Below are 14,928 nucleotides of genomic sequence, written 5' to 3'. Positions count from 1 at the left end.
CCATCCACCCACCCATCCATCCACCCACCCATTCATCCACCTGCCCATCTACCTATCCATCCATCCATCCATCCATCAATCTGCCCACCTGTCCACCCATTCACCCACTCACCCATCCATCCACCCACCCATCCATCCATCTGCCCATCTACCCATCTATCCATCCATCCATCCATCCATCCATTGAATACCTTATTTATGCCATGCTTACTCCCTCTCTCCCTCCCCTTCTTTATTGTGCTGGGAATCTACCCCAGGGTCTTCCTCACACATGCTAGGCAAACACTTTACCACTGAGCTACACTTTCAGGTCAACATTATTTTTTGAAGATCTGAAACACCAAACATTCACTTCAAAGCACTGGTTTGCTACTTTAAAATCTCTGCTCTCCAAATCCTAACGGATCTTGGTACACACCCTAGAAGTTACACCCACACTGTACTGACATTCTGAAGGCATCAGGAAACTGTAATTGAGAAAACAATCTTCAATGTTTCCAAAAGGCACACGAGACAAGTGAAAGACCAACATTATCCAAAAGATGTTGTTAAGCTAGTTCAAAGACTTTCTGATGTGGTTATGACAAAAGGCAAGTGGATACAGGTAGCTCTCTTATGGAATCACCATGTCTAGATAAGGAAAATGGAAGAAATAAGAACAGTTTGGGACTGTCCAACAAAGGCTGAAGCTTGCTACAATAACAACCTTGTAGTTCTTCAGGCTTTGCTGAAGAACAAAACAGCTTTTCTTCTGAAAGCTTCTTAAATATATCTGAAAGATGAGATTATCTGGAGATAAGGCATAGGGAATATGTTGTTGGACTCCTTCTAATGCCCTCAAGGGACTTACGGGCAAGAGAACCATTCTGTGGTACTAGAGCAGATGCTTGGCTAATGATCACTAAAACCAAGAAGGACCAAGTAACCCTGCAGGCTGTGTGTTCTGGAACGCCCTTGAGGGCGTGTACTTCAGAGTATCTTGGTATACAGAGAGAAGAACCCTGGGAACAGAACCCAAAATTAAACAGGAAATCCACTTGCGTCCTGTATATCCTACATGGCACAATAATTGTAGTGCACTTGAGTTTTGATGGTGACCTCTCACCTGGAGACAGAATGGAATTTTCCATATGTGGTGCTGTGTTGGTACACAAAACTTTTGAGTTTTGAAACATTCCAGGTTTCAGAGTCAAGATTATCTAATTTGTATTTCATTTTTAGCTTAACACCATTTCTCAAGTCAGGTATCATTTCATAGAGATACCAGGCTGCCTGGTATCTCTGTGAAATCTTGCTGTGTAATTGAGGATGACAATGACCTTCATTCAGGTCCTCCTGCCTCCAGTTCAGGGGTACTAGGATCGAAGGCAAGCACCATCACACCCAGCCATGATGCCGGGTCTGGAACCTGGGGCATCATTCGTGTTTGGCAGGACCTCCACCCATGGAGCAATGAACATTGAGTTCTCAATTGATTTTCATGGCTACTGCAATTTTCTCCTTAGGAACTGCATATTTTGTTATCCCTAACTACCACATTCTTTAATTTCTTTGTTAACAATTTAGAATAAGAGATGATTAGTATACACAATTATATGTATACACATAAACATATCATGTGTATGTTTGCTTTCTAACATATTTATGAGTGATGGAACATGAAAAAATAACCTTAAATGAAAGACAACATGGGTTTAGTGGAACTGAGGAACCCGCTGTCTTCTGAGGACCTCAGACAAGAGGACCTCCCTCCTCCTGAGAGAGCTCACCTATGCAGTCAACTAATAAAAGAACCTTGGGTGGCAGCCGAGAGAAATTAGGGAGAAAAGCAGCCAAGATTTAGTGCTGTGAGTTTCCACCCTGACACTATGAGACTGAATTTTTTTTTTTTACTCAAACCTAAAATGTACATAATAAACAGAGATGTCTTGTGACCTCAGGACAGGGTCTGGGACCTGTCACCCACCATGTTGGATACACTTTCAAAAATAGAGACTGAAGAGAGCAAAATGTGAGGTAATCTTTACATTGGCAAAGGTCAACTGGACATTTGCCTAAAGCCTGAGGCTGGCACTGCAGCATGGGGGCTTCAGGCCCATAGCTGACAGGAGCCACGGCCACACTGTCATCTCACTCCCAGCACAGGAACCTGAGCAAGCTTCTGCTTCTGCTTTTGGAGGTGACAAAGCTATGAGTACCCCCTTCTCCTGTTTCATAAACACAGGTGGCCTCTGGCTGGGGCGGGTCATCTAACAACAGAAACTTGTAAACAATGTAAATAGTGTTGCTCATTTTATAAGGTGTGAAATGGCATGGTGGCAGTATCCTTATTTTTTTTAAAGGGACATACATTGTGAAAATCGGGAAGTGGATGGAGTGAGTGAGATGGCTCAGCGGGGAGACATATTTGGCACGAAGCCTAAGGATCTGAGTTCAATCCTTGGAGTCCACATGGCATAAGGTGAGAACTAACCCCTGAAAGTTGTCCTTTGCCCTCCACATGTATCCATTATCACACACACACGCACACACACATCACTCACAAAATAATTAATTAATTCTAAAATTTAAATGGAAAGTGCAGGCCTTTCCAAGTCTCACATAATCTTGGCCTGCCTCTGTCTCTGTCTCCATCTTGTTCATCAGTTGGAGACTGAATCTTAGCAAGTCAGTTTGGTAATTTATAGCAAAGGCCTGAAAAATGTTAATGCTTTCTCTTCCTGTCTATACACACACGTAGGCATGTAGAGGCCAGAGGGTGACTTTCAGTGTCTTCCTCCATAGCACTCAACCTATATATATATTTTTTTTTTGAGGCAGGCTAGCCCTGTGAATCTACACTTAGAGTTGCAGCTGGCCAGCAAGCCCCAAGAGTCCACTTGTCTCCCCAACAGTAGAGTTGCAGATGGGCATTGCTTTTAGGGGGCTCCAAGCTTAAGTCATCAAGCTGGCGTGGCAGGCAAGTCTCCCGCAGAGGCTTTCCTCCCCCAGTCCAATGCCTTAGTCACTTCATCTCAACACCATTTGTAACATTAGTTACATTGGTAACAATGTGGATGAGGTGGGCTTCTGGATATCTAATAACATACTAGTTAAGTAAATTACTACATATAGAAATGCTGAATGATATTAGACAAGTCTTAAAAGAAGCACACTGAGTTATACCAATTAACTCAAACATGCTGTATAACATGGTCTAGGTTAACTGAGGCTATAAAGCTGTATGTACGGTAGAATCCTGTTTTTATAAGAAAATATGCATATGTAAAAATAAATTCTGCAAACATATCAATTTCCAACTTAGAAGTAGGCTGTTGGGTAGAACGCTTATCAGTGATGGGGATTATTTAAGTCTAATATTCTATATACTCTGAAAATCGGTTATCTTCAAAACTTCTCACTAAAACTCTGAGGTTTGACCGTTTAGGTCATTTACTTTTAAAAAGACTTAACCTTTCAAAACATGAGTATGGAGGGACAATTGTAACAAACAAACAAACAAACATACTCATACAGTCCGCAGCAGAAACAACCTGGCAACACTGTAAGCTTCAGCACACGTTTCCACACATAGTGTCCTAAGTGTAGACACTATGCAAGGAAGGGAGGCTGCCGAAAAAAATGGAGGTAGAAAAACCAGGCTTTTCAGGGGGGGAAAATGGCTCAGACACACACATGCAGTGGTTCCTACTTTCTTTGAAACGTACAGTGGAATCTATTTCTGGTCTTCCTAAAGGCAGGCCAATACACAGAACCTAATCCCAAGGTTCAGGGTCCAGGTTCCGGCGGCTGAGCTTCAGCATTCATCCACAAAAAGCCAAGAAACTTCCCAGGGCAGGGAGCACAATGCAGGCCTTGTCAGGGCCTCTGAAGAGAAGAGGCCGGATCAGGGCAACCCAAGCCACCGCAGACCAAGGAAGGGAACCCAGCACACCCGGATGCATGAAATGTCAGCTCCTAGACAACCAGGTCTCCAGGGAGAATGTGACTTCACACAGAAACTAGGACAAGGGGCTTTCTGTGGAAGGCCACCCAGGGGGGCTCTGTCCTCTCTGCAGTTGTGCAAGGTCATGGCCATGCCGTGGACCATATCCATGCAGCACAGATACCCCTGTGGTCTGCTGCCACTGGAGAGCTGTCCCACTGTGAAATGTCACCTTCTGCCTGTTTGTTGAATGTCTAGTAACAGCTCTGGGGACACTCCAGAGAAAACCCCAGACAAGAGCAGGCCTGTGGCTAGCACCCAAACTGCACCCGCCTTTTGGTTCCGCCGCTGGCTACGGTGCTTGTCACAGACTCTGGCTAACCCCTCACTGAGTCTTTAGCCAGCCAGGAGGAAGAACACACCCACATGGGTAATGAAGAAAAGAGAGCAGGGACCTCTTCAGACTCTGAAAGGAGCTCTAAAGCTGCCCCTTCAGAGACACACAACGACTGCCCTAAACACGCGCACACACACACACACACACACACACACACACACACACTGCACACTGCACAAAGTATTTCAAGAGGTTCAGGTATCCATAATAAACTATTTTCAGGAATCAATTTTAATTTCTTTTGACAGATGAAGATTTAAAGATAACCTGATGAAATATTGCAATGGGAAGACTCTCGAGTCGGTATGTGTCCAAGGCTGCAGCAGGCATCCTCGCAGGCTGTGCACAGCTTGGAGGCATCATATTTAGAGGGTGGGAAATGAACATCACAGACAAGGAAAACCTAAATATTTCTTGGGATAGTATGACAGGTGCTGAAAGGTGACAGACTATACAGGAAGAATAACTTCAAGATTCATGGAGATGACCATGTGGTCCCTCAACAACAGTGACATCACTAAAAAATAAAAATAAATTAGAGTGTCTTAATTAATTGGGAATCCATGAAATTAATATTGATGTAATATTAAATGCTCTGGTGTTCTCTGCGTATTTAATTTGAATGTCACAAAATATGAACAGTAAATTAGGATATAAAGAGAGACTCAAAAATCACCAATTTCATTTGCTGTTTCCTGCTTCTCTCTTAATTGCTTCTGTCTCACCCAGTGTCCCCAAGTAATTTTTCACTTCTAAAGTAATAACACCATCATTCTCTTAGGTTCTCCAAAGAAATGAGAGGGGAAATTGCATGAGCGGAGGCAGCACATGACGCTTCTTTACCAATCTGTGCAATTTCTATTAGTGAATCATAAATATTGAAGGGCATGCATCTAAGCCGCCACACAGGAAAATTCTATATTGGACACTATCAAGTGAATGCATCTTTTTAGTAAACAATGTTTTCTGTCATTATCTAAATCACAGAAAAATAGTCTACATTTCAAGTTTGGAAAATTGGGCAAATTAAATGTTGGTCTGCATGGCACGATATGAGTCTGTCTCTCCCTGATTTCCACTTTCTGTCCAGGAATGGACAAGAGGATGATTTGGGCAAACACGTAGTTGTTTTGGAATGAAGTGAGGCAGGTGTGTGCAGTCCTGACTTCTCGGCCTGCAGTCTGTCCTTGTTTCTACAGACACTGATTATTAGTGGAAGAAGAGGGAATAAAGGATAAGTCAGGTCTTGGCAGCCTTTGCTCAAAGCTCATGGTGTTCCGCTACGTCGAACTGGCCCAGTTCACCTGCTGGAGCTACCTGATGCTCGCTCTAGGGTTCCATTTGCCTACTTCCGTCTTAAGCAGCACCTGGCCAGCCGAGGGGCCATGGAGGAAGAGTCCATTCCTCCTTTATTTTTTTTACTAAACTGTGGAATCTGGTTCATGTGTTTTCATCTAGCAAATGACCATAATGGCTGGTTATCTGCTCCCTGTAGAAAGTAGGCCTGTGCTGGGAAAGGAAATAAAAAAAAAATAGGGTTTATTGAACTCATCCATGGTCTGTCCCTCTGTTCTCCTGGGTCCGGCAAGGACTCTCACCCCAGTGTGCGTCAGGAAGACATCGCTAGGCACACCTAGGACACTCTCTCTAAGGAGACCCACGGGCTTACTTACACATGAGTTTTCCAGACTCTTAAGGTTAACCATGTGAGAGGATGGTGGTTTTAGAATTTACAGGCTGCATTCATTGCACATGCCCTTATAAGGGCCCAGACAAGGGCAGAGGGCAAGGGCAAGGCAGACCCACATGATCCGATCTTTCCAGCCGCTAAGTAAATTGATTTTTCTGCCTGGCTATCTGGTACGCTTTCGTGGGTTATTTTTTGCCTTTCCTTTTGAGAAGATGATTCTAATTTATACAGCTGATTTTAAGTTCTTAGGATCTGAATTTTTAAAAAAGGTGTGGCGGGCAGAGGGGAGGAGCATTCTCAAACCAGTTCTTGCTGGGGTCATGGCTAACTTGTAGAGTGTTAGTTTAGCTCCTCTGAGGCCACAGGCTCTGATAACAGCACCACAACAAAATAAAACAAAAGCAACCAAATCAGTTTTAAAAACAATGTCTGAAGGTGTCAGGGAGGTGGCTCGGCGGGTGAGGCGCTTGCTGCACTAGCCTGGGTTCCTATTTCCAAGTAAAAGCTGGACCCAGCATGGTCGAGCTCGCGGTGCTCGTCTTTACTCAGGAGGCAGAGGCAGGCAGACCTGAGTTCTAGGCCTGGACTACATTGTGAGTTCTAAGACAGCCAAAGCTATACAGTAAGACACTTTATTCCAACAAACAAGCAAACAAGCAGAAGCTGGAATAGTATCTAACCACGGGGCGGGCGGATCTGGAGGGCTTGCTCGGTAGTCAGTCTAGATTAACTAGTGAGCTCCGGATTCGGTCAGAGACACTGTCTCAAAAGCTTAATGTGGAGAGCAATAGACAAAGAAACATGACGCCGTACATGCATGCATGGTCAAGCCAATACACATGTTCACACACATGCACACATATGTACAATACACACGCACTCTGATGCCTAGAGTTTGTTTCAAGGTTAACATATGCAAAGAGGTGACAAAGGGAGGACACAGATGACATGACCCAGGCTGGGAACTAATAATTGTCTCAATGTTGAGGGGCACTTCTCTGCCCCTGCATGTCTCTGAAAGCCTCCATTACAGAGGAGAACAAAACAGACCAATGAAGTGCATAGCTAAGAACCAGAAACTTGCTAGTTAGTGATTAGCCTCAGCCTTTAGCTTCATCTACATAGTCAACAAGAAATGCTGGCTCTTGTTGTTTTCGGTTCTCCACATCTGATGTTTTGTACCAGTGGTGTGGACGAGGGGCAGTTCTGCAGTTGGAGGGATGGAAACCCGGCAGGGAGATAGTACAGGGCACATAGCCCAAGGGCCTCTTGAGCATAAGTGTCAGAGCTGGTGAGAATGGCAAGCTACAGCATGTTTCATTGGTCACTGCTGCTTCCCCCACAAGCCCTGTGGACAAAATGAGCATAGAGATCACTAGTGGTAAACAGGCGTCGGGGAGCTACGGCCTTATGTAGGATAGGAAGGCAGAGAGCAACCCAAACCTCAGGAGCAGGGGCCACTCCACATGGAGGAGCTTGGGCATCCGTCAACATGACAGAGGCAAGGAAAGGCTATATCTCTGTACCATGTGGACAGGCTAGTCCCCAGGGCTTCTTCATAATTAAACTACCTAGGAACTCTTAAAGGTGGGAACTTCTGAACTTGAGTCCAGTGGCCACTTTTCCAAACAGCTTCTTCCAGGAACTAGACCTTAGAAATGGGGTAATGAGCCAAGTGGGGTGCTGTACCCCTGTCATCTCAGCACTTGGGAGGCTAAGGTGTGAGGATTGAAAGTTCCCAGCCAAACTAAGCTACCTGGTGAGGCCCTAAGTCAAAAAGAACTAACTCGATAAATATCCCACTAGGTACTTAAACACGGAGTCCTGAAAATGAAGAGCTAATGTAAATCTATTTGAAGGTTGTTATAAATCATACTGTAAAATATAACCCACATCCTGACCTTGTATGTACAAAAGAAGGTCCTTTAAAGAATAAATAGTTAGAAAGGAGGGTCCAGAGAGCTGGCATCTTCTACTGTCCTTGGTGGGAGACAATTCCTTGGACCAGCTTGACTCTACTTCAAACCCTGAAGTGATGGTTAAAAAAGAAATCAATTTGTGGATTTGGCCAAGGTGTCTACACAAATAAATAAAAACACACCCAGAATTTTGTAGAATTATAAGCCATGGGGTCTAATCCTGGTTTCTGAGCACTGTGTCTGGTCTGGGCTCCCAGGAAGCAACCTTTCCTTTGCTTCAGGCAGATCTGAGTAGGACTTTTCTTCCTTATAATAATCTCCCAGCAAGGGAAGAATTTACGATTGATTCTTTTTTTTTTTTTTTTTTTGCTGAATGCTTAAAAATAAAGATCTTTTCTAACCTATAATTATGCTTCAGTTCCAGCCAACACAATTTAGACTAGAGGCATATTTCAGCCCTCTTCCCTCTTCGCAGAACATATGAAGAGCATAAAAGAACACGGTCTCACACGCCTTTCTGTAATGTTAAGTATTTAGTGTATACACTTAAAGATCTAGAAGACTCCATGGGGATGCTGTTGCAGGCCTGTCTGGCTCCTGAATAATTAGTGACGACCCTTCCCAATAGGAGCCTCTGGTAGAGAACACATAGCCTGTGGGGTACAAGGAGCTGGTCCCACACCTGTAGGCAGCCTAGACTCTGTAGAGCCCATCCTACTCCGGGGCTCCCTAGGGGATTGAGCAGAGAGACTCCAGCTAAAACCACAACCTCCATAGGCTTCTCCCCTCTCCCCACCCCATCCTCTCCCACGTGAAAGTAGTTCTTCATTAAACCATCTTGAGAGAACACCCACCTCACACTCCACCTTAGGGAACCTAAGCTTTCACTTTCAAGAACTCCATGGAAGCAAAGTAAAATGAGCATGTTATCATTAGTTCGTTGTGCTTGGATGACTATGGGTCAAGTCAATTCTGTCAGAGGTAACATCTCTGGGGCACAGACAACAGACCACAGTTTTAGGATGACGGACGTGGAGGTGACAAGCTAGCATTTATAAAATTTCACATCACCTGCTTGGGTATCCAAGGTCATACACAAAATAAGCTTTCCACCCAGACTCATTTCCCAAGACCATCTAGGGGCCATCTGCACAAGACTAGATGTCCATCTGTGTCTGTTCAGAGAATGGCCGCGGCTCTCCTGTTCTACGACTAAGGTGTTCTTTCCCTAGTACTAGGCAGCCCAGGAAGAAGCAAGCTGGCTTTGTGCTCATTTCTCTTAGATATTCAAAATTCCAAGTTCTATGAATTGAGCAGAAAAGAAAAATCTCAGGGTAAGATCCAAGAGAGTTCTGTCTTTACCTGATGGTGAAGTGAGGTCAATTCATAGCACTCCTAAAAGAAAATCATTCTTTTACCAGTTGTTTCAAGAACTGAAAGCACACGGCTTTGAAGATAGCTCAGCTTGCAAAATGCTTGCCTTGAGGACCTGGGTTCAGTCTTCCAAACCAAGGGGGTGGGGGGGGGGAGGGGGGCCCAGGGTGAGGGTAGTCCCTGGGGCTCACTTGGCAGCCAGCCTAGCCTACTTTCGGAGTCCTAAGGTAATGAGAGACCTTGTGTCAAAACAAAACAAACACACAAACAAAAGGTGGGTTGCAGTGGTTGCAAGATGGTGCTTGAAGAATGACTGCAAGATTGTCCCACGGCCTCCACACACATGCACACATGTAACCCACACAAAGAAACACACAGAGATGCACATAAATAGATATATACATACAAAGTGTCAAGACTATGAAGTGCGTCAACTTACCAGACAGATGACACCAGCACCGTTTGCCCAGGAAAGCAAAGTTCCTGACTGAACCAGTCTCCTGATCCTGGTGCCCATCTCTAACTCATGTGACTCTGGCTCCTTCACGCAACTCCTATCTTGGGCTACCTCACAGGCCATCTAAGGGTGTGGAGTGGTCCCAGGCAGGGGAAATATGTCTTCCCTAACCTCCCTCTCTGTAGATTTGTCTCTTGCCCCTTGCCTACATCAGTTTATTATGAAGTGTGTGTGTGTGTGTGGGGGGGTCCTCCAAGGCCCTGTGACACCCATGTTGACTGTTCCTTCAGTCTTCCTGATGGTGGGCGGAATGCTGAGCCACCCACACCGCAAGTCACTCACCAGCCTTTGCCAAACGGAAAATGCTCTTGCCTACGATATATTTCAGATCCATTTTCCTGCCTTACTTTTTTAAGACTTGGTCTCACAATGCTGTCTAACCTCTTAGGCTCAAGCAATTCTCTTGCCTCAGCTCCAAGCAGTCAGGACTACAGGCTACAACAGGGTGCCCAGCTCTTGCAACTTAGAAAAAGTATTTATTTCATTGTTTGTTTGTGGGGTGAGACATATCAGAGTACACATGTGGAGGTCAGAGGACAACTTGGAAGAGTCAGTTCTTCTCTGACGTGTGAGTTCCCTGAATGGAACTTGGTGATCAAGCTTGACAAGCACGTGCCTTTACCAGCTGAGCCTTCTCTCTGTCTCTGTCTCTCTCGGCTTTTAAAAAGCACCATCTTCCCTCTGCTTAAAAATCCTCTCCCTCTGGAAATGGTCCAAGGTGTCAATGGTTGGGTGGCTTTGGTAGAGAGCAGTGAGCCAGGGCAGTGTGGGCCTTCCATAAGAGCCTTGGATCCTGAGCCCCACCCAGATGCAGCCTCCACCCTGTGCCCCCCTCTCAATCCCTCAGGGTCAGATGCTTCTCACAGCTGGAGATGCAAGTCAGTGGCAGAACACATGGCTCATCATGAAAGAGGCCTTGGCTTCAGATCCAGGTACAGAAAGGTAAGCGAATAAATAAAAACAAACTCTTGCAAAGGTGGTAAGAACAATCTACTTCACAAAATTATGGTAAGAAATGAAAAACAATGCCATAGCTGATCCCTACTAGTATATATCTAGGAAATAACAAAGTTTGTCTCTCTGCTTACCCCAGGAGTCTGACTTGTTTTCACCCACTGAGAATTGTGGGAGAAAATGTTGAGAAAGCTGTAAGTCCTCTGAATCCATAGGGTTTGGAGCACAGACCCAGTGCATGAGAGAAGCAGGTCTGTGGACCCCACAGGGCACGAGGTGATAGCGCACAGCAGTGGCCTACCTGGTGGTTGTCCGCATGGTGTTTTCCTTCGTGTGATTGTGTTCTTTGCTCACTTTTTCTGGAAGAAGACAGAATGAAACAGGTGACTTAGGCTAAGTTCAGTCCATGTCCATCTTTTAGGCAGAAACATGCGATTTCTCTGTCTTGTTGGGAAAGTGAAAGGCAGATGGCCACGGAACTGCTGGCCCTCATCAGATAGTTACGTGTGGCCTGCCTGCAGGAAGGCCTGAAAGTCAGAGCACACACCAGACACCCAAGCATGCACACATACAGACAGCTGTTTCTGTCCATCCTTCCTCGTTGATAAGTTCTATGTTCCTCAATTAAGCCCTCCAACTGCAGTAGTGGTAACTGCACTGCCCCAGGTCTGATGACAGTCTGTGTTGTTAGGACCCTTCAGAGAATAACCAGAGAGCTCTTGGTGCTGTCATGGACTGCTTATTCTAATAAATGTCACTGGGAACAGAACAATGTCATTAGACAAGAGGTAAGCCCTCTCCTCATGCATCCTGGGGTCTAAATCTACCAGCTGTCAGACATTATTTAATTAGCTTTCAAGAACACCAAGTTGAACCACAGCCTCGCTGACCCAGCACAAATGGGAAGACTCTACCCCGGCCATCACAGCTTTCCATGGCTTCTTTGAAGCATTTACAGAAAACCTGGTCAATCCTATCAAAGATTTCAGATTTTACAACCAGGCAAATAAAAAAACTAACCTCGGGGATTTTTTACAAAAAACAATATAAACCTTTCCTACCTGCCTTTGAAGGCTCTGAAGCCATGTCACATGTGTTTACATGGACATCCCCTTTTCTTCTTTCGGCAATGACATCAGGGGAGAATCTGCCTGCCTGCCAGCATCCGTGTGGAGAGCATTCTATCTGGGCTTGTGCAGCCTGTGGCTGTGCCAGGGGAGAGCTCTCAGGGTCACATGGGCCTATAGCTCAAGCTACACTGGGCTCTTAGGTCACTACCTACGTAGCCTTTCTTTGGGATGTGCCTCGACCTTTGGAGACCCCTAAAGTTTGCTGGACTAGTGATTTCTGCCACTGTGGAGGAGCTCAGTGTCATTAGAGCCACATAGCTGAGGAAGTGTCATCGGGGCCAAGGAGAAAAACTGACCTATCAGGGTGGCCCATGGACTTCAGCTTCTTTCCTGGTCCATTTCTGAGGGGTGAGGGACAAGTGTCTTAAGTAACAGGGATCTCTTGTCTGATGGGTCTGTCTGCTTTATCAAATGTTAGTAAGAAATGACTGATGGGTGAATTCATGAAGCCCCAGAGAGGGAGCTATGTGTGTCTACCAAAATACCAGTCTTGTAAGTACAAAAAAAAAAAAAATCAGCCTCATTCACGTTCAAGAAATAACAACACATTAAACTTGCTAGGGACAAACGGTGTGAGGCTTGTGAGAGCAGACAGAAGCACGACTCCGGGACTCAGACCCTTCACAGGGCTGAATACCTCTACATCTGGGTCCTAAGCATTGAAGGAAGAAAGGTTCCTACAGAGACAGCCACTGAGGCCACAGCTGGAGGCAGCTGTCAGATCCCCACCTTTTGTTTTTCTATTTATACTTCTTTTCACCAAGATAAAGTAAAATTTCACTAATTCAGACAATATGATTTTCTCGGAGGACGTGGATGGACACTTTTCTTTCGCACATTACAAAGAAGAGGCTGTTAATAAGATCAGCACTAAACTTTTCAAGAAGTGCATGTTTGAACTTGGTCAAAGGGATCAGCAGAGAACTCCACGGAGTTCCAGTTCTCAACTGCGTTAAAGCCTGTGTGCCGCAGGTGAGATGGCTCAGTGGGTAAAAGGGGCTTGCTGCCAAGCCTGATAACCAGAGCTCTGTCTCTGGAATCCACTGGGTGGAAGGAAAGACACAACCCCCAGTAGCCTCTAACCTCCACATAAGTAAAATCGTTAACAACTAGTTTTTTTAAAGTGTGGTAGGAATTCGATTTGGCAACACTTCATTAACCACTAATGCGGTGTATAAAAAGAGATCCTTCCTAAACACCTACCCCGTGGGTTACGTTTCCCTTCCTAAGAAGGGCGTTCCTACCGATGCTTTCCAGTCAGCCACATTTTCCCACAATTCACCTACCTGAGAGTTGAAAAAGCAGCTCAGAAGCCATCTTCACGGAGATGTCCTGGCTGAAGAGATTTCTCTCTGGGGGAACTCGACCTTCCGGAAGCTTCTGTAGGGGTTCAGTTTTCTCTCGCCCCATTAAAGTGCTGTAGCCCACGTTCCGGCTGGGTGATGTGGAGGCCGAGGAGTCCTGGATGTCCACCTCCATGGGCTCTTCTTTAACTGTCACTGCCCGTGTCTCCTTGTAGCTTTCCGCTGCAAGCAGGTGGGTGAGAGAAACCAGAACATGGCTGTTCTTCATTGGGAAGCAAACCAGTTTCTGCTGTCTTTTTGTCTTTCTGTTGCACTGGGACTTGAACCCAGGGCCCAGTGCGTGCAAGGGGTACTCATGCTCTACCCTGAGGTGCTTCCCCTGGCAACTCAGTCGCTAATCACAAGGAAGACGATGAAGCTTGTGTACAGAAGAGTCTAGAAGGGTGAATGACTCAGGACAGGAGCACACAGTGTGAAACTGTTGGTTCCTCTCACCTGGCTTCCAGAAAAGGCGGGAAACTTGACAGCCTGAGAAGTTACTTGGCCTACCCAAGGTCACAGAATAGCCTGGCTGCCTAGAACCTTGACTTCTTGGCTAAGGGTTTCCTGACACCCTATGTGTACCTTCCTTTGTTCTGTGTTGATTCCAAACAGAGGATGTAGCCAGCAGCTTTAGAGCTCAGTCAGTTTTAGTGAATCAGTTGAGATCTTATTAATACGATCACTTCTTCCCAGTCTTTAAAGACCATACCACCTCTCCCTCCCCCTCCCTCTCTGGCATCTAAATTAACAAAGGTCAAACAGGGGCAATTCCATGGAGACATTTCTACCTTTCTGGAAGCTACTAATCCGTAAGACTATTTCTCAAGTTAGCCGAAGCCCAGATGAACACCCAGGAAAACAGCAGTCTTACAACTGAGTCAGTCTCAGGATAGCAGCCCGAGCCCCAGCTGCTCTTCCCTCGGGGTTTCTAGAAGGTCCAGCATGCATGTGGTTTGCAAGTGTCTGTTGTTATTCACTCCTCTGAGTTAAGGGTAAGATGTGTTTGCAGGAAGATAGGATGATGGTTCAGCCACCTATGAATTTGGGCCACTTAAAAACAAAGTCACATTTTCAAACCAGTAAACATTTATTAGTAGCTACTGAGTACACAGTACCCTGGAACACAAAAATCAAAGATGATTCTGACAGCGAAGTAAAAGACAGATAGGACAAAGAGTTGAGCAGTGACCCCCAGCAAGGTCTGTCTGCATATCCCTAAGACCTGTGAACTGTCCTATCCGGAGGAAAGCAGTTTGCAGAGGTGACAGAGTCTCAAGGTGAAATCATTGTGGATAAGCCAGAGGGACCCTAGAGCCAATGACAAGGGTCCTTTTTAGAGATAGAAAAGGACAAACAGAGTCAAGAAAGAACCTGTATTTGCATTGCAACAAGACAAATAGCTGCACAAAGCCAGACAAGGCAAAGGGAAGGTCCTCCTGGTACGGCTTTTGGAGGACATGAAACTCCTGAACCAGGTTACAACAAACAACAACAATGGCAATAACAACAGCAGCAGCAGCAACATCATCATCAACAACAAGAAGAAGCTAGAAACAGTCTACAGCCTGTGCTGAGTGACTGTGAGTCAGTCCTGCGATGTGGACAGGAACCCTCACTGCTGTAAGCTGGTGGTCAGGAACCCCATTTACCTCTCAAGCATGGCGGGGGTGGGGTGG

The 14,928-nt window shown here is 45.5% G+C and overlaps 1 protein-coding gene and 1 long non-coding RNA gene across 10 annotated transcripts in view; one reads left to right on the top strand and one right to left on the bottom strand.

Moving 5' to 3' along the window:
• The window catches only part of LOC116069621, a 21,719-nt gene extending 16,844 nt beyond the window's left edge, over positions 1 to 4,875 (top strand). Inside the window, exons 3-4 of the long non-coding RNA XR_004110073.1 lie at positions 2,343 to 2,461; positions 4,571 to 4,875. This is a non-coding gene — a long non-coding RNA (uncharacterized LOC116069621). The remainder of the gene's footprint in view (positions 1 to 2,342; positions 2,462 to 4,570) is intronic.
• The window catches only part of Znf827 (zinc finger protein 827), a 171,710-nt gene that overhangs the window by 64,173 nt on the left and 92,609 nt on the right, over positions 1 to 14,928 (bottom strand). For all 9 annotated transcript variants that reach the window (XM_031340392.1, XM_031340396.1, XM_031340394.1 and 6 more), the window contains exons 6-7: positions 13,193 to 13,432; positions 11,078 to 11,135 (exon numbers count right to left, since the gene is read on the bottom strand). In XM_031340392.1, coding sequence (XP_031196252.1) covers positions 11,078 to 11,135; positions 13,193 to 13,432 — 298 coding nt within the window. The remainder of the gene's footprint in view (positions 1 to 11,077; positions 11,136 to 13,192; positions 13,433 to 14,928) is intronic.

This window comes from Mastomys coucha, unplaced genomic scaffold (assembly GCF_008632895.1).
Source record: "Mastomys coucha isolate ucsf_1 unplaced genomic scaffold, UCSF_Mcou_1 pScaffold22, whole genome shotgun sequence".
Lineage (NCBI taxonomy): Eukaryota > Metazoa > Chordata > Mammalia > Rodentia > Muridae > Mastomys > Mastomys coucha.
The sequence above is the reverse complement of the archived record's forward strand: the minus strand, read 5'-3'. Positions and strand labels throughout refer to the sequence as shown.